The sequence below is a fragment of the Carassius gibelio genome, chromosome A2, assembly GCF_023724105.1.
Source record: "Carassius gibelio isolate Cgi1373 ecotype wild population from Czech Republic chromosome A2, carGib1.2-hapl.c, whole genome shotgun sequence".
NCBI lineage: Eukaryota > Metazoa > Chordata > Actinopteri > Cypriniformes > Cyprinidae > Carassius > Carassius gibelio.
The window spans coordinates 24748136-24768261 of record NC_068372.1 but is presented as its reverse complement, the minus strand read 5'-3'; the positions used below and the strand labels follow the sequence as shown (position 1 = coordinate 24768261).

Here is a 20126-nt window from a genome sequence, read left to right as displayed (position 1 = left end):
CTATTTTAATGTGCGGAGGCAAGTTTTAGTAGGCCATTGTAGGTTGATTGGCACTTCATTTCAGGAACCTATATAGCAACATTGGCTCAGTATTTCCCATATTGTGAAAGATGTCACAATTTGAAAACTTATTTTTTTACTTAATATGTATGCATTATGATGAGTGTTTCACTAGACTAACTTCATATAATTTTACGTAATTTATTTGAATGTTTTTTTAACATTACAAAACAAAAGGATTGTCTGTGATAGCATTTTTGTACTGTATGTTTAGTGTCAACTCTTTTTTTCCCACCTTGTTTTAATTCCAGTGCACTTTCCAGATATTCGTCTGATGTTATTGGTTTATCAGCTTTAATTAGTTCCAAAGTAAAGTCACGAACAGCCCAGACAAATGATGGAAAAACATGCATGAAATCTTTACACACATCCTCGTCTTGACTCACTCCTGCCTTCACACGAATGTTCTCCGTCAGCTCTGTAATGTAACTACATTCAGCACTGTTCAGGAGGAATAACTGTGCTGCTATTTATGAACTTTTTTTATAAAGTGTTAACTCTTGATACATTATATGTGTGTGAGAAGGATACTGCAGCTTTTCCAGTGCCGTGTTGTCAATGACCCCTAAGCTGTTGTACACTAGAGTACTGCTGAGAAGAACTGCCAGACAGAAGATCCATGTGTCATGTTTCTCATTCCCCTAAAACATTAAAAGTATGTGAGTTGCAGTAAGTGGCCACTTATTTACATTTACATTTACATTTATTCATTTAGCAGACGCTTTTATCCAAAGCGACTTACAGATGAAGACAGTGGAAGCAATCAAAAACAACAAAAAGAGCAATGATATATAAGTGCTATAACAAGTCTCAGTTAGGTTAAAACAGTACACGTAGCATGGGATTTTAACTATAATAAATAAAAAGAAAACAGATAGAATAAAAAAATAAAAGAATAGAGCAAGCTACACATACACAAACACATACATATACAATTGCATAATAAATAAAAAGAAAATAGAATACAAAAAGATTAGAAAGGTAGTTAGATTTTTTAAAGAATAGAATTAGAATAGTGAGTGTAATACTTCATTTAGAAGCAAAATGCCATTCAGTTTAGAACTAATATGTAAAGTCCAAATCATTTTGAGCAGTGAGTCTTCTCACCTGGTGATTAATTAATTGAAAGTAAAAGCACAAGACAAGGTGATGGTAGATTTTCATTCCTATAGAGAAAACATTGCTACGGATACTGTGTACTTTTCCTCCTCACATTTTATCGATACCGATACCGTTACAGATACTTATCGATTCTGTTATCAATACTACTAAGTTGCTGAAAATTTCAAGTTATTGTATTACAGCTGAACTTTAACTGTATTAAAACCCCTTTATGTGCAAACATCGCCGACGGCCCCAGTTTATTATTGTTTCACTTTCACAGCACGTTAAACATCACTGTCTTACTTGATCTGGACAAACTGTGCATCAATTGGAAGTTTAAAAACTCTAGCTTCGATATTTGATCAATATTTTGATAAAACATTGTTGCAGTGACAGATATTTAGTGGTTTATGTCAGGAGTGCAAAATAATAAATCCGTATTATCCCACATTTTGAATAGAAATTCACCACTCATTCATATTCAGTCACGTCAGCAGCGGTTTATTTGTGTTCACATAGACTCACTGAACAGCGATTTATAGACCATAGATGCATATCCGCGGAGATATATGGATATATTTACTGATGTTTACTTCATATTTCTTCAGACAGAATCATCTTAAAAGGCAATTACATGGAGCTCTACAAACGCTGTTGAAGTAAATGTGTAACAAACATGTTGGTTTTGATTAGCAACATTCTTCAAAAGTATCTTTTTTTGAGTTCTGCAGAAAAACAAATGTCAGAGGTTTGGGAAAACATACGTAAATGATGAACGTAAATGTAAATATACGTAAATACTTTTAAGTAGGCTAAATTAATAGAACTACTTTTCACTAGTCATCACTATGCAGAAGAATAACAGTGAAGGCTGCAATAAAATGTTTGAGAAATACACATTCAGCAGATCCAAAGCTTGCTGTTGGTCAGAAGGTCTCTTCAGTTAAGATTCCCCCAGTTACTGCAGAAAATAACATGGTGTAATGGTCAATGCGGACATTTACTTACTTTCTCATTGGCTCTGCTACTTGCCAGTCAGAGAAGTTTATTTATTATATATAATAAAGATTATGTCCACTTTCTTGGACTGAATGCACTGCTTGGTGTTCACAGGTGTCTGAGGAGTGAAGTCTGCAATTTCTTCAGCAATGAAACACTTCTTTTGATTACTAGAAAAAATAGAATTATTAAATACATATTAAATATAATTAAAATAAATGTGTGGCATGTTTAGAGAAACAATCTTTTTTATATATAGCTAAGACTTCACTTTGAATTTACACGCATAACTTTTTTCCTGTTTTACTCTCTCCCTCACATTAGCTTCTCATATATATATATATATATATATATATATATATATATATATATATATATATATATATATATATATATATATATATATATATATATATATATATATATATATATATATATATATATATATATATATATAGACGGGAAGACATTAACGTTTTTGGAAACTGAAAAAAAAAAAAATAATAATTATATATATATATATATATATATATATATATATATATATATATATATATATATATATATATATATATATATATATATATATATATATATATATATATATATATATTTATTTATTTATTTATTTTTTTTCAGTTTCCAAAAACGTTAATGTCTTCCCGTCTATTTTCAGGACTGACAACCGCTTTCTCAGAAAACACACGCTGTGTGTGAACTGGACAACTTGTAGTATGCTACATGACTGGTTTCACTGTGTAAGTTACTGCGACGGAGAAATAAACTGTGTATCATCTAAAGGTTTTAGATCTATCACTGCACTGAAGCAGTTTCCGTTACTTGTGTTCGGAGCGTGACGCAAATTCAGTGTCATGCGCGAGATGCAGAAAATGACGTGATTACATATCTCTACACTGAAAAAAATTATACTTTGGGACAAACCTTTGTAATTTGTTACAGCTAAAGGTATTACATTTTCTCAAACTATATTTTTTATTTGGTTGAAACTTAAAAAATGTAAAAAATTACATTGAAACAAAGTACATTTTTTGGCGGGCTCGACTCTCTTTGCACGTTTTTATAGACAGTATTCGAGACGCTACTGAACAGTAAATTGCTGTTTGAACGGGACATTTCGAGACTAAGGAAATGCAGTTGTCAACCACCTAAAGCTTTTATTTCTTGCGTTATTGCATTTTTAACTGTCGGAGATATTAGCGTGTCTAACATATCGGTCACAAACATGATTACTGCACGATTTAATGTGTAGTGTCGTATTAACTCACTGTCATGTATTATGTGCAAATATGCATTTCTATTCCCTCTTCATGTTTCGTTGATTTTCTCCTCAGTAGTCCCAAAAATGTTCTGAATTACTTTTTTCTTTACAAGGATCTTTTCATTAATTTTAAGAATGTTTTTTTTTTTTGCTCTTAACAACAGTTATTCACTGAATACATTCATGAATGATGACTGACATTGTAAACGTATTAAGAAGTAAAACATAATAAGAACAAAAATAGATGTGATGAAGACCAAGTTTCAGTGAAACAATCACAATCCCTATGATGCCTTTAACTCTATAATTTTGGTATGATTAAGTGGGGATTTTTCGCAGCTGGTAGTAGGATGTGATACATCTGTGGAGAATAAGAAAGAAGTTTCCACAGCTTAACAGAGCTGCACACACTTTTATGTGACCAAAAACAAACAAAAAATAATTAGGACATGTTTGTTTAGAAACAAGTTACAATTTTAAAGTTAATTTAGTATTTAAATATAGGATTGAAATCATTTACCTGTTGAGAGTGTGTTGAGTCTGTGTAGCTGGATCACTGAACTCCAGAAAATCAGTAATGAGGTGCTTTGATAGTTACAGATTTGAAAAACAAAAGGACAGGAATAAAGTACCCCAAACTGTAACATAAAGAACCATTTCAGCATGAAAGGGTTCTTCAGAATGCTATGGTTCTAAATAAAACCATTACTGCATGTAAAGAACCTTTAAAGAATCATCTTTTTTTAGAGGGCAGGATACAAGAAATGGCCACATACAGTATACTGCAAATCTTGTCCACTTCTCCTGAAGTGGTTGCTTAAATTTATAGGCAAAACCAAAAGGCTACTTTTATAAGGTGTTCTCGGGAAGTTCCTATTGGTTTTAGAATTAAAAAAAAAAAAAAAAAAAAAAAAACATTTCTAAAACTTGATTCAGATATACATATTAGCCTATGTTATTTTTTGTTTTTCAGTAGTAGTGAAAATATTTTAAAGCTGCTTAAAAATATCAAGTATATATTTTTCATAAATTAACATTTTCAGTTACTTCATTCAGGAATCATGGTAAGAAATAGACATGACACAGGAGTGTTCTGTATTCAAGCTTCTTCGTGTTCAAGAGGTTTATGCAGTGCCAAGGATACAAATCAAAATAATAATTGACTATATTTCACAGAAAATTGCAGTCACCAGATTCAGCATACATGGATGTCAAAACAAACAGCATAACATTTCATCCATAATTAGAAGGTTCCCAGGAAGATTTGCATCAGAATTCAAGGATTTTGTGAATCATCTTAACATTTCATGGAAGAAAGCAGTCACTCTGATAACAGCTTTTGTCATAGTTTATAAAATATCTGGAACAAAGTTCGTTGTTACAGGAAGAAAGAGGTGAGAACCTGCGAACATTTAAACATACAACTTCAATTAATAAATGAACACACTGTCATCACTCCTCTGTGAGTCTGGAGTGTGGCATGCAGGTGATATTCTTTAGCTCTAGCTTCACCGGCCCCGCTAAGTTCCCACGGCTCTTGGCCCTACCCTGCTTGCCACAATACTTTATCCATTTTCAAAACAGTTTTGAAAGCCAGGACATACCAAGACCAACTGCTTTAGGAATAAAACCCGGCAACAAAAAAGTTGCAGCAGTGCCGATACCATCCACAACCTTACTGAGTGTGGAGCGTTGGGACGTTTCCTGTTTATTCATATCTGCTTTCAGGCTTTCAATTTCTCTCTGCATCCTGGAAGCGTCCTGCTGAAAGCCTTGATGTAGAAGAGCTCCCTGTTCCTGAAACACAAACATGTACTGAATTAAGAATGGCTATTCTTAATCTTGACCCTAAACAGCGTTTATATTCCCAAAACATATTACAATGAATATTCCTCTAACCTTTAGCATTACATTTCTGCAATTAATTCAAACAAGCCTTACATGTCCAGTCTCCATTGGTATTACAGAATCCATCTCCTTTAAGCACAGCATTGAACAATTGACACTTTTATTAGAGTACGTATCCTGTTTTACCTTCAGTTTTGCATCCAGGACTCGTTCATTGTCTCTCCTCATTCTCTCATGTTCTTTCTCCATCTGTCTAATGAGCTGATTCACATGCTCATCATGGGTTCTTTGCATGTCTTTAAATGCCTGCTCCTGTAATTGGTTCTGTTCCTCTGTGCTTCTTTTTTGCTGCTCTAGGATCTCATTCTTTAGTCTTTGTGCTGTATTGAAAAAGCGAAAGTTTACACAATACACAAACCAGGTATTTAGTACTTAAAATCCTGAGTTACTGCTACTGCTCTTAACAGTATATTAATAATGTATATAAATCAGTTGTTTACTCTTCCGTGCTCTAATTTAAGTCAATGTACTGTCTTACAGTATGTATCATTGAGAGTCTTGATTGATAGAAATGTGTGCAGATGATTTTGATTGTACCCTCTTTCTCCTGTTCCACTGCACTGAGAGATTGGTCAGCTTGTAGAATCATTTTCCCAGCCTCTTCCTTGGCTCTCAAATATTTACTCAACACTATCTCACTCTGTGGGAAAAAAAAAACATTTCTAATCATTTAAAACATCAATGGGAGTTTTGTTGTGATTGCAACAGATCATACTTGAAGAACATTTTTATCAAAATGTTAATAATTTATTCACCCTCATGTCGTGAAAAACCAAATTGGAGTTAATTTTTTCATAAGGAAAGTTGATGTTGCTATTTTCCATAAAATGTGTTTGTGGTTACCAAACCAAGCTCCAAAATGAAAATGTATGTACCATAAATGTTGCCCAGATGTCTTGTGCACTTTATTAAATATCTTCTGAAGCCATATCATATTGAATGTCATCTGACAACTTGGAATATTGCACATCAGTTCATTAGTCATTCATGGTGTTGTTGTTATTTTTTTCTCTTCATGTTTAAAAGTTTGACAGCTCTGATAATTACAAATTGTTATCTGGATACAAAGTAACATGTACATTCTTCAGAATTTTTAGTTTTGTGCTTCAAGGAAAATAACAACAGCACATAGATATGCAAACCTGGGATTGAGTTAAGGTTTTCATGTTTCAGTTTCACTACTGTTATCACGTTAGCATTAAAGATGTTTATCAGTGGTGTTGTGACCTTCCACCAACAATTAAACGTGAGCAAAAGCATGCATGTCTCAAATGTACCATTATTTGTGAGTGTGTTTTTGCTCTGTAGTCACTGGTTAGCTGTGTGAGCGTGTCTCTGTACTGTTGGTTTCCTCCAGGTTTCAGGTATGATCCATTAGAAATGCTTTTTTCCAGCTTATCAAACACCACAAGCAGAACTTCCTCACACTGACTGCGAGATGCTTCATGATTCTGCTGGCACATATCTTGATATTCATTATGAATCTTCCCCTATGAGAATTTGAGAGAGAGCAAATCCATTTACACTTTAATCATAAAGACAGAATATTGTACATGGATTAAATCTCCATTGCACATTCACTATAATAAATAACTGTAGTACAATTTTCTACATTTTAAAGGTTCATGCATTTAAATACATTTAATGAAATGAAATGAAAACTACACATGCATAAATGTTTAAACATGTAAACCATTTGATTATTCAGTTACATTTAATGGAAATTTCTAAATGTCTAAATACACACAATATTTTTATATGTATTTGTGCATGCATTTTTTAGATTATACTGCAGATTTTGCTAAAGAAAAGGAGATTGTGATGGTTTTCTTTTGATTTGCATTGAGAAATGCTCACAGCATTTTGTAAATTAAAGTGTCCAGTTCAATTTAAGCTTAATCGACCACATTTTTGATGATTTATTTATTTATTAATATTATTATTTCTATAACTGATGAAAACTTAAAAATATTTTCTATGCTAATCAACATTTTGCCAGAGGTGTTGCTGATTGAGCTTCTCTTGTACTGAACCAGGAAGATTCCTTCTACTCCTTCTTAATTGACAACACCAATAGAATACGACAACGGGTTATTTGAGATCAGTAAGCAATTAAATGTATTTGTACGTACAGTTCTTTCCCATTGTCAGTACATACTGATTGTGTAATATGTACATTTTAGAGTATAGAGCAAGTATGCAAATTAGGACTCATAGTTTCAAGTTGATCTTTCTATGTTTATGTCTGCTTGTTACTGTTTTCCTGTTTCTCCCTAACTTTATTTGGTCTGAATGCAGAAGGTAACATACCATGAGCTCTTGATGGTACATCTGATCGTTGTCATTGAAGGACATAGTGATAAAGACTTCAGTGGCCTTCTTCTCTGCAATTTTGTGGATGTCAGACAGCTCTTCCGGGCGCATAGGAAGCTGAGGCATGTTGAGCATCTCGATCATGTACAACTGCATGGCCTCTTCCACTGCACGGACATTCTGGATCTTAGCCAGAGACACAACTGCGTTCTCCAGACATGGAACCTTACCACTGCGGATTGCCTCTACGTAAACCTCAGCAAGATTACCCAGAGCTGTCAGGAAACACAACTTAGTTCAGTCAATTGCATGGTTTTTGGTACACAGCCCATGGATCATTGGCTCTCAAAAGAGATTCACAACTGTCATGAATTTGATCTGTTTAAGGGATTTTGTGAAGGCACAGACCTGTTCCTGTAACTGTCTTGCCTCCAGTGACAGTTTTTGGCTCTGCATTGTTGTAGATATAACAACAGAAGGTTTTTGCCTGCTCAAGGAACTCTGAATCCAGTTCTTTCTCAGTCAGTTTCTCCATTCTTCTCATGTTTTGTGTACTAGCTGGCCGAGGGAACACAAAGCACTTCCTGACCGCAAAGAATTGTCGCAAACAACGACGAGGCAGGTTGTACTGCTCAGTCTGAGATGAGCTTCCTAAAATAAGATAATTAAAGACTCATAATTGAATACATTATAAGTGCTATTTTACTGCATGCAATGGACACTTTATGTTATACCTAAAACTGTTAAAGGTGCTGTTTTTGAAATGTTATAATACATTTCCCTATCCTATTTTAAGTTTTAGTTTGCCATTTGTAGTTTGATTGGCAGTTTTGAACTTTCAACACTGCTGTTTTCTTTTAGCAACCCATCTATCAGGATTGGCTCAACTCAGTTTTTCAAACTAATCAAACTAACCAATGATGTAATGTTTTTAAAGCTTGTTCAGAGACAATCATATATGCAATTATGACTAGTGACTTTCTGATGTTTTTCAAAAAGACAAAAATCATCTGTGATGGCATTAATGCCTGTTAGTAAAAGAGTATGTCCTGTATGTGTTTAATATCAACACTTTATCTCACCTGGTTTGAGTTTCAATGAGCCCTCCAGATACTCATCTGATGTTATTAGTTTATCCCCCCTTTTCAGTTCCAAAGTGAAGTCACGAACAGCCCAGACAAATGATGGAAAAACACGCATGAAATCTGTTGACCTGTCCTCGTCTTGACTCACTCCTGCCTTCACACGAATGTTCTCCGTCAGCTCTGTAACGTAGCTACATTCAGCACTGTTCAGGAGGAATAACACTGGTGCCATTTATTAACTGTGTTTGTTAACTATTAACTCTGAATATGTCATATATGTGTGTGAGAAGGATACTGCAGCTTTTCCAGTGCCGTGTTGTCAATGACCCCTAAGCTGTTGTACACTAGAGTACTGCTGAGAAGAACTGCCAGACAGAAGATCCATGTATCATTTTTCTCATTCCCCTGAAATATCAAAAGTATGTGAGCACTGTAAGTGGCCACTTATTTAGATTTAGTAGCAAAGGCCATCCAGTTTAGAAGTGATATGTAAAGTCCTAATAATTCTGTGCAGTGAAGCCTCTCATCTACTGATGGTGGATTATATTGCTTTATAGAAATCCCAATGCTATGGATGCTTTGTTTCATTCCTCCTCACCTTATCCACGTCACCAAGTCCCTCTGTGTCCAGCAGCACCAGAGTGTGTCCTTTTTTATTAGGGTGTGGGACACACCACATCCAGATGCCTTTGGTCTTTGATTCAATAGTGCTGCCAAGAGCAAAGCCTGAGACAATCGCATTATCAAGTCAAGTCAATTACAAATAAGGTTGTTCAAAATGACAAACAAATCTTTTAGTCCAGACACCAATCCAGAACTGAAGAAATTTAATATCTTTTTTTTTTAATTCAAGTCAGTTTTCTCTTAAAAAACATGTACCAGAGAGAGGATAAAGTATACCATGTGTCAAAAATTTGATTGATGAGGGTCATAAAAGCCATCTGTTCTGGACACCTGTTTGTACACCCCCACCCCTCCCCTCCGTGTACACCCCGGTGACCTAGATATGAACTTACGACCCTAAGAAGGAATTTCGGTGAGGGAGGGTGAAAATGTGTTGGAATCTATGTGCTTTTTTTTTAAAACAGTGGAAAGGGATGAAATCATGAAAATGGTATAAGGGAAGTTTTTATTAAGGTTTTAAGTACACAGTGCATTTCAAGAAAAAAAGGTTATAACACAAACAAAATGGGGACGATGTAATGATTGTTTTCGTAGTTGGAAAAGTGTAAAACGTTGTTAAAGTTGTAACAAATAAAAAAGAAAAAAAAATAGGTTACTGGTTATTTATCTAAAACAACTAAACAAGTCAAAACTATCAGATGTGTTTTCGTTAAGCAACACGTGAAAAAGATGTGAGAGCTTGTAAAAATTTAAAAAGGTGTTTTGTTACCAGTTAGAAAAGAAAGCATTTAGCATTTGTACCTTACCTCAAACTAAAAAAGAAATGAATGTAAAGCGGCGATACAAACCAGAAAACTTGGTGTTTGTCACGATGTTATAAAAAGTTAAAAACAAAAGAAAAAATATGGTAGGCATTACGCGGATCAAAAATAAAATCCATCAGACAAGATACTTCAAATCAAATCTATGTTGTACTTTACCACTAACTACAACTTTAAAAATCGAGAGTGTTACTGACAGAGAGTTAGACGAAAGAAAAAAAGATCTCACAGCAAAGTGTCAAGGCATCTCCGTTGAGCGATACTGACATCATCGCTGACACACTTAGAATGAGGCTCGGGGAATGCTCCGGAAAAAAAACCACGCCTCCGGCGCTAGAGACTGCCCCGCTGTAGGCGTGATAGCAGCGTCAAATAGATTTAAATGTTAAAATAATTAAACTAAGTATTTCTTAATAAATAGACATCAGTCCTTAATTAGTGAAAACTTTAAATCCGTTTAAACATAAGATAAATTTGTACTTTTTAAATGATGTAGCTTTATGCGATTTTTATTTACTTTTAGTCTTAAAAAAATAAAAAATAATAATAAAAAACAGCACTGAAAAAAAGCATTATTTGTTTTTAATGTGTTAAGTTAATTACTCTAATCTACGACTAGTCTAAATTTAGACTATTGCCGTCGATATATCTTTTATTTTTGTCAAGCTTAATTTCTCAAGCTATGACAATTAACACACACACACACACACCCAGCCACCCATCCACACTTTCCTTCTGTCCAATTTGTAAGTTTTTGTCGCGTTATCTAGTAAATAAAACAGACATATGTAGTTAAAAGCATCCCCATTTAACAATATGACAGGGAAGAAATATCTCGTCTCAGGTCGTGCAGCGAAACGTGACCGTGCCGTGCATCTGGTGTCTGTGTGATGTCGCCTGCATATCAGTTAGACATCAGCGGGTGTAAAAACATCTAAAGGTTTTTGGGGGTTTGCAACTCGACTGTAATCTAATTAGTTTTCCGGGGGGTTCTGGTGTTGTAGCTAAATGGTGCACTGCAGGACGGCTAAAGTTTAAAAAAAAAATTGTGTGTAATCAAGGATCAAAGGCAATTTCAAATTTATGGCTTAGGCCTGTGATCGTGAGGTTATCTGACAGTTCATTTAGTGGGTCAAATGGGTGTGAAATCTTTTAACAAGTCAGACCATATAGGAATATGTAGTTTAATTCGAGTTAATTTAGTTTATTTTAGTTACATTTATAATTTTTATTAACCCTAGATCTTTCAACCTCAACATAAATGTACCGAGAATGCAAACAAGTACACAAACACTCACACACACACACACACACACACACACACACACACACAAACACACACACACACACACACACACACACATTTTCCTTCTGCCGAGTTTGTGTCGTGTTATCTAGTAATTAAACCATACATATGTAGTTAAAAGTATCACCCATTTAACAATATGACAGGTAAGAAATATCTCGTCTCAGATTGAAACGTGACAAACTTAGTAGTGATTCTTTAAATCCTGTTTATCCACTCTTTGACATACTTAATCATTGAAACATTTCTATAGTCACATCTTTATTTAACATTTTCTAAAATGAGATCTGGTTTATTTCTATATTAAGTGTAAGTAAGTTGTATTCTTTCGTTGTCATATCTTTTACATTTTATTAAAATAGGTTCAACTGATTCAGGAAGATCACATTTAACACAAAGTCCAGACACATGTTTTTCCTCTTATAAATAATGACTGATTAAGTGCAATGTGTCCAATTCTATGGCGAGAGCTTCCTTTCTATCCCCAAAATTCTCCTTTCATTAAATTTGATGTCTGACATTTTAATGTTTTTATCTGATCCACTACCTTTTATTCCTATATGTGCAGGTATCTATACAAAATAAATATTTGTTTTTGGTTGTATTCTGAACAAACTCTGTAAAATGAATGACAAATTGTCTTGTTGAAAATTCGCCACACTTTAAACTTGGTAGTACTGCAAATGAATCTGAACATATGACTACTTTAGGTATATTAATGTGTTCAACCCACTGAAGAGCCAAAAATATGACAATCATTTCTGTAGTATAAACAGACGGATGATTAGATGTTCTTTCAGGTATTCTATATCTACCCACTTGGAACATATGTGTCCTGTTTCAGGATCTTTAGATACATCTATGTATATGAGTTACTTTAAAACTATATGCTCTTTATTTTTCATCTAAACAAAAGTCCTTGATGTTTTATTTTATTTTAATAAGCCACTCACACTTACTTTAGTAGCCTAAATCATTGAATATGTCTTTTATTTTGTCAATATTAACTTCTGGCACGAAATTCTACATTCATAAATGTATGTTTTTCAAAATCCTTACGTTTAGTGGCATTTAAAGAGGAATTTGTGATGTATTTGGAGACGTTAAAAGAAATGAAAAGTCTCAAAGCAAGATTTTTGTATTCTTCATTGGGGGATTTGGTTTTTCTTAATGTGAAAATCTGTTACTCCCCTACTTTTTCATTCTTTATCTTTTTCTTCAGTGTTGTTTTATTTATTTTACATTTATTTTGTTTTATGATGTACAGAGTGTGAACGAAAATTGAGTGTAATCTCAGACCATATTTGTAAATCTACCAGTAATGTACGCCTTTATATTTTTAATGTTTAAAGCAACGAATAAAAAAGAAAAAAACACCCACTAACACATCCCCCTAACACCTCCCTAATAACGTTGGTCACAAAGGTTTAAATGTATGTTAAAAGAGTTAAACAAAGTAACGTTTTTAATAAAAACACATCAGTTCTTATTTGATGAAAACATTCTACCTGGTTTTAATATTAGACCGATGTTTTTACTTTAAAATTAGGTTAACCTATACCATTTTATTTTCATCTCAACAAAAATTCCTTGTTGGAAAAAATTGTTGTTTTATTTCATTTTAATAAGTCACTCACACATACTTTAGTAGGCTAAATCCTTGAATACGTCTTTTATTTTGTCAGTATTAACTTCTATCATTGCTATATCGTTGCTATATCAATTAAAACATGCGTTTAGGCATACACAAATCTAACTGGAATGAAATGTTTTGGAATGTCTTTGATTTTCTTGCCAAAGAAACTTTAACAACGTTACAGGAGAGGCTAAATATTTCATCTCAAGTAGTGCGTAGAAACGCGTCTGGTGTCTGGAATCTGATGTCTTTGTGTTTACTGTTACGACCATGTCAGATAAGATTGTAAAACATCTAAAGGTTTTTGGGGTTTGCAACTCAACTGTTATCTAATTAGTTTTCCGGGGGTTCTGGTGTTGTAAATGGTGTGCTGCAGGTAACCATAAAATGTTTATGGTTTAGGCCTGTGATCGTGAGGTTAGCTAAAAGTTCATTTACTGGTCAAATGGACGTGAAAACTTTTAACAAGTCAGACCATATAGGAATATGTAGTTTAATTCGAGTTAATTTAGTTTATTTTAGTTACATTTAGAATTTTTATTAACCCCTAGATCTTTCAAACTCAACATAAATGTACCGAGAATGCAAACAAGTACACAAACACAACCATACAATCATAAACACACACACACACACACACACAAATGTAAACATTACAGAAAACATGAACATGCAAACTAAATAAATACTAATATACACTCAAACAAGTAAAAAAATACACAAACAAACAAAATAGGTCACAAACACGAACATATCTATATAAGATTGAAAATGAGTTGTCCTAAGTTTTCTTTGAAACCAAAAGTGTTTGTTGGTACAAATGTCTGACAGAAATGTGTACAATAGATTAGACGTCCTTTCTCACTTTCCAAATGGTGTTGTTAACCATGATGTTTAAAATAGTTTTAAAAAAGTATAATTTTTTAGCTTTCATGCAGGATTCATGTCAGCACTCAAGTGTTTTAACAAGAATCCAGAGACAGATGAAAATAGATGTGTGAAGAAAAAAAAAATGTAAGAGGTTTTTAAGGATAGGCTAAATGGTTTAGATTGTTTAAAACAATTGAGTTGACGCATTTCTCTTGAATGTGTGTATGGTAACCGCTGCATACATGAAGCAGAACAAATACATAACTCATAAACGCATTGTGGTTAATAAAAAAGACTTATTTATCTAGCATAACTTACCTTCTTTTCATAACAATAAACATTCTTACGACTTTAACAACTGCAAACAAACGGTTTGGTTGGAAAAAAAATAAAAACATATTGTGTTTTCTTAGTTAGAATGCTTATAGTTTGTAGTAAAATCACATATATAAGCTAAAAAAAATTTCTTCCAAACCATGCTGCTTTCACACACACACACACACACACACACACACACACACACGCACACACACATCACCTCACAAAACTGTCAACAAGGACCTTAAGTTTTTGTTATAACGTTTAGCTGTAGCTGAGACCTTGGTGGAATTATTTTACGTACAGTTTTGGGGAAGTTACTATGAACGTTGTAATAGGTTATAGATCACAAATTAACCCATTTAAAATCTAAAAGTTTAAAAAGTAATGTAACTGATAACATTTGATTACATGTTTTAAGACTTGTAATGTTTTCAACCGTTAATCTTTTGAAATGTGTAAACAGGACAGGGGTTAACATTAGAGTACTCAACAACTAATGACCGTCAGACTTTTCAAATCCTTCATCACTTAAATTAGGATTGTGATCATTTCATTTTAAAGCACAACCACCACGAAATCAGATTTGCTTGGAGATTAAATACATATTTAAAAACACAACAAGAAAGTTTAACAGCTATGATACTGTTTTTAAATCAGGTTTTTGCACACCTATGAAGGGGAATGCCATGGCATCTAACAACGGTTGGTAAATCGGTTCAATTTAACAAATAAATATACATTGGCCAAATAGGAAATAAGCATACGTCTTTAACTCATGAAACATCTGACTCATATTTTAGAGTATTTAAGGTGGTTTATGAAATATATCAATGAAATCTGTAATCTGTAAAAATATTCAGATGTAACATTTTCATAATTAACCGCAATTTAATTATTTTTCTCACTGACTGTAACTGATTACATTTATTTTTAATCAAATGATATAATTTAGCTATATGTAAATAAGTTGACCCCCTAACACTGATTATGCGTTCTAACAAGAATAGTTGGCGAAAGAGTTCATTACCCTCTTTAACTTTAAAAATGCGTACAATGTCCACAAACAAGGGTTTGCTCTTAAAACAAGCCCCAGACACCGACTTGGAAGCATCGTAACAAGTATAGCCATTGCAGAAATTTGTTATAGAGATTCAGTAAGTTAAACTCTGGATGCACGATTGACCGACTTACGTTTGCCATATTATTACTTTTTCTAAAGATAAAGACAATTATTTGGTTTCAGGACACACGAATCCTAACGCCCAATGGTTCACAAGATAACATGACAACGGTTGCTCCATTACAGCATAGTCAACCCATTTTAGCCTGTTTTAGCACATGTATATCGTATTATTGTTGAATATAGTCGTTTGGTCTAAATATGTGTTAACAGTTATTTTATTGTTGTTATATGTATTATATGTTTTGTTTTACAAATGTAATATGTTTACCTAATAACTCATTCAAGCTATGTAGATCTTCAGGTCAGGGAACTACAATACCCATCACACACCTCAGGCTTCAAACATGCCTGTCGTGAATACATACTCATATTGTATGTGGCAACGCTCTAAATCATTGGACATCTGATTAAACGCATACGCAGATAACCTAAATAAAAAGACTCATATTCTTTTCTGTGATCTGTTTTAGTGATGCAAAGTTCGATTCACTTCTGAAAAATTATTTATTTGGACAGTTTGGTTCAATGAACCGATTCATAGGGTCCTTAAGTCATTTTCGCAGTTACGTAGTACACTTTTTTTTTCTTCTAACAACTGAAGAGTCATTTTTATTTCTGTGAATCATCTAAATAAATGTAATTGTGTGAACACACATTAGCGGTTATTGTCTTTTGTTCATTTAAGTTAATTCTGAATCATCTAAATAAAGTTAACTGTGTGAACACATATTAGCGGTTATTGTCTTTTGTTCATTTAAGTTAATTCTGAATCATCTAAAAAAAAAAAAAAAAAAAAAAAAAAAAAAAATTAATTGTGTGAACACATATTGGTGGTTATTATCTTTTGTTCATTTAAGTTAGTGATGTTTGTGTTTGCAGTTTTATGCACAGTCTCTCTGTCGTTGTTTAGCTTAAACATCAGTTTTTAGTCAGTTACAAAAGTGTCAGGCATTAAGTTTTTGTATTTTTAATTCACCTAATTATGACAGAGTTACAGGTTTCGGGTGTTTTTGAAAGTGTAAGCGGTGAAAACTTAAATGTGACCGTCGAGTAAAGTTGGCTACTCAAACGAAGACAAATTGTGTAAGTGTTCATTAAGATGCAGAAATGAAAATAAGCGTACAAATATTCATAATTACAAGTACAATATAACCTAAAAACACTATAGAACCCTGCTAAGTATACCTAAAATTTTCTAGAGCGGTGAGATATTTACATTTACTGTACATTTATTCATTTAGCAGACGCTTTTATCCAAAGTGACTTACAGATGCGGACGGTGGAAGCAATCAAAAACAACAAAAAGAACAATGATATATAAATGTTTTAACAAGTCTCAGTTAGGTTAACACAGTACACGTACCATGGGATTTTAAATAATATCATAAATAAAAAGAAAACAGATTGAATAAAAAAAGAATAGAGCAAGCTAGTGTTAGAGGTCTTTACACATACACACACACATGCACACACACATGCATAAATAGATATAAACCGCAATGTTTTTCATAGCGTTACACTTTGAACGATATGTTTCCATGACATTGTTAGCTCTTTCTGTTTGAATCTATTTACAGCAGTTTTCACCATCCTAATTGTAATGGTTTGGTCTTATGCTTAGGGCCTTATACGTTGTATTTTCTAGTTTTTGCTCTCGTGTTAGTGGGTCTCTTTGTTCATACAAATCAATATTTCTGTGGATTTGGGTATTAAAATATTGCTTTAAACATCGTCTTCATTCGAGACGTTTACTTAACATCATTATATCATCCTAGTTGATTATTGATTATTAATTATTATCCAACCTTTTAATCATCAAAATATCACGACTGACTTGAGTGATCATCTTGGGCGGAGCCATCTTGAGCGTGACCAATGTTTATGACTTCCTGATGACAAACCCCCATCGTGTACATCATACAAGGGTTGAGGGTGGCTCACTAAAACCAACAAAGGCCGGCTGATAAATGCTACAGTTGCCTGCTGTGAACAACAAACAATACAATAAATCAATAAACCGGAAATTTATCGTGAATTAAAACAGGACTACTGCATTCGGCGACAGTTCTATATCGATTAGGGGCAAAGTTTACGCCTTGAAAAGAATCGAATTCTGAAAAAGTCGTCTGATGCTGCACAACTGACCCATGGAGGGTAAATGGAGCGGCGCTGATGAGGTCGAAAAACTGGAGTGCGCTGCGGCAAACACCAGTTTTGTCAAAGACATTATCGACCCTGATTTTAAACTACACTACAGAGGACAGATGATCGGACTGATGCAAAAGATCCTCAAGAAGGAATGCGACCCAAATCACGATTGTACGGGCGATAGCAAGCGGGAAACAAATCTCAGTAACCAAATGAAACTTGTAAGAAGACTGAAATATACATGGCCTGATTTGACGAGCATATTTTTAACCGGGAGGGACCCGGTGCATGTTTCTGCACGTAAAATTCTGGAAGTGATGTCTGAATGTGAAGATGAGATGGACGTTAATGACGTTCTCTATCTGTGTACATCTATAACAGATCAATGTGTGCTGTTGGCTGCCAAAAATTATGATTCTATGACCTGTGAAATTGTTGCAGCGTTGGTTGATTTTATATTGGACCAAAACATGTTAATCTGCAGAGATTTTATATTCTGGTTAGATTGCCTGTAATGTCATGAGTACTATTTGTTTTTAATGACAATTTGATAATTTTCTTCACTACATCAATGTATATTCAACAATATAGTGTTGAAATAAAAGATTGATCCACTTCACTCGCTATTCTGTTCTCTGAGTTCAGCAACTTTTTTGTTTGTTAACAATTAACAATAATAATTAATAATCAATAATCAACTAGGATGATATAATGATGTTAAGTAAACGTCTCGAATGAAGACGATGTTTAAAGCAATATTTTAATACCCAAATCCACAGAAATATTGATTTGTATGAACAAAGAGACCCACTAACACGAGAGCAAAAACTAGAAAATACAACGTATAAGGCCCTAAGCATAAGACCAAACCATTACAATTAGGATGGTGAAAACTGCTGTAAATAGATTCAAACAGAAAGAGCTAACAATGTCATGGAAACATATCGTTCAAAGTGTAACGCTATGAAAAACATTGCGGTTTATATCTATTTATGCATGTGTGTGTGCATGTGTGTGTGTATGTGTAAAGACCTCTAACACTAGCTTGCTCTATTCTTTTTTTATTCAATCTGTTTTCTTTTTATTTATGATATTATTTAAAATCCCATGGTACGTGTACTGTGTTAACCTAACTGAGACTTGTTAAAACATTTATATATCATTGTTCTTTTTGTTGTTTTTGATTGCTTCCACCGTCCGCATCTGTAAGTCACTTTGGATAAAAGCGTCTGCTAAATGAATAAATGTACAGTAAATGTAAATATCTCACCGCTCTAGAAAATTTTAGGTATACTTAGCAGGGTTCTATAGTGTTTTTAGGTTATATTGTACTTGTAATTATGAATATTTGTACGCTTATTTTCATTTCTGCATCTTAATGAACACTTACACAATTTGTCTTCGTTTGAGTAGCCAACTTTACTCGACGGTCACATTTAAGTTTTCACCGCTTACACTTTCAAAAACACCCGAAACCTGTAACTCTGTCATAATTAGGTGAATTAAAAATACAAAAACTTAATGCCTGACACTTTTGTAACTGACTAAAAACTGATGTTTAAGCTAAACAACGACAGAGAGACTGTGCATAAAACTGCAAACACAAACATCACTAACTTAAATGAACAAAAGATAATAACCACCAATATGTGTTCACACAATTAACTTTTTTTTTTTTTTTTTTTTTTTTTTTTTTTTAGATGATTCAGAATTAACTTAAATGAACAAAAGACAATAACCGCTAATATGTGTTCACACAGTTAACTTTATTTAGATGATTCAGAATTAACTTAAATGAACAAAAGACAATAACCGCTAATGTGTGTTCACACAATTACATTTATTTAGATGATTCACAGAAATAAAAATGACTCTTCAGTTGTTAGAAGAAAAAAAAAGTGTACTACGTAACTGCGAAAATGACTTAAGGACCCTATGAATCGGTTCATTGAACCAAACTGTCCAAATAAATAATTTTTCAGAAGTGAATCGAACTTTGCATCACTAAAACAGATCACAGAAAAGAATATGAGTCTTTTTATTTAGGTTATCTGCGTATGCGTTTAATCAGATGTCCAATGATTTAGAGCGTTGCCACATACAATATGAGTATGTATTCACGACAGGCATGTTTGAAGCCTGAGGTGTGTGATGGGTATTGTAGTTCCCTGACCTGAAGATCTACATAGCTTGAATGAGTTATTAGGTAAACATATTACATTTGTAAAACAAAACATATAATACATATAACAACAATAAAATAACTGTTAACACATATTTAGACCAAACGACTATATTCAACAATAATACGATATACATGTGCTAAAACAGGCTAAAATGGGTTGACTATGCTGTAATGGAGCAACCGTTGTCATGTTATCTTGTGAACCATTGGGCGTTAGGATTCGTGTGTCCTGAAACCAAATAATTGTCTTTATCTTTAGAAAAAGTAATAATATGGCAAACGTA

General features: G+C 33.4%; 1 protein-coding gene across 3 annotated transcripts in view; it reads right to left on the bottom strand.

Moving 5' to 3' along the window:
* Positions 1-4501: 4501 nt before the first annotated feature.
* Positions 4502-20126, bottom strand: part of LOC127934208 (guanylate-binding protein 1) — a 25235-nt gene continuing 9610 nt past the window's right edge. For 2 of the 3 annotated variants that reach the window (XM_052531459.1, XM_052531450.1), the window contains exons 3-11: positions 9347-9474; positions 9044-9153; positions 8746-8939; positions 8072-8314; positions 7661-7938; positions 6628-6840; positions 5888-5990; positions 5477-5670; positions 4502-5239 (exon numbers count right to left, since the gene is read on the bottom strand). In XM_052531459.1, coding sequence (XP_052387419.1) covers positions 5018-5239; positions 5477-5670; positions 5888-5990; positions 6628-6840; positions 7661-7938; positions 8072-8314; positions 8746-8939; positions 9044-9153; positions 9347-9474 — 1685 coding nt within the window. In that variant the 3' untranslated portion in view covers positions 4502-5017. The remainder of the gene's footprint in view (positions 5240-5476; positions 5671-5887; positions 5991-6627; positions 6841-7660; positions 7939-8071; positions 8315-8745; positions 8940-9043; positions 9154-9346; positions 9475-20126) is intronic. The other variant, XM_052531442.1, reaches the window with a different exon arrangement.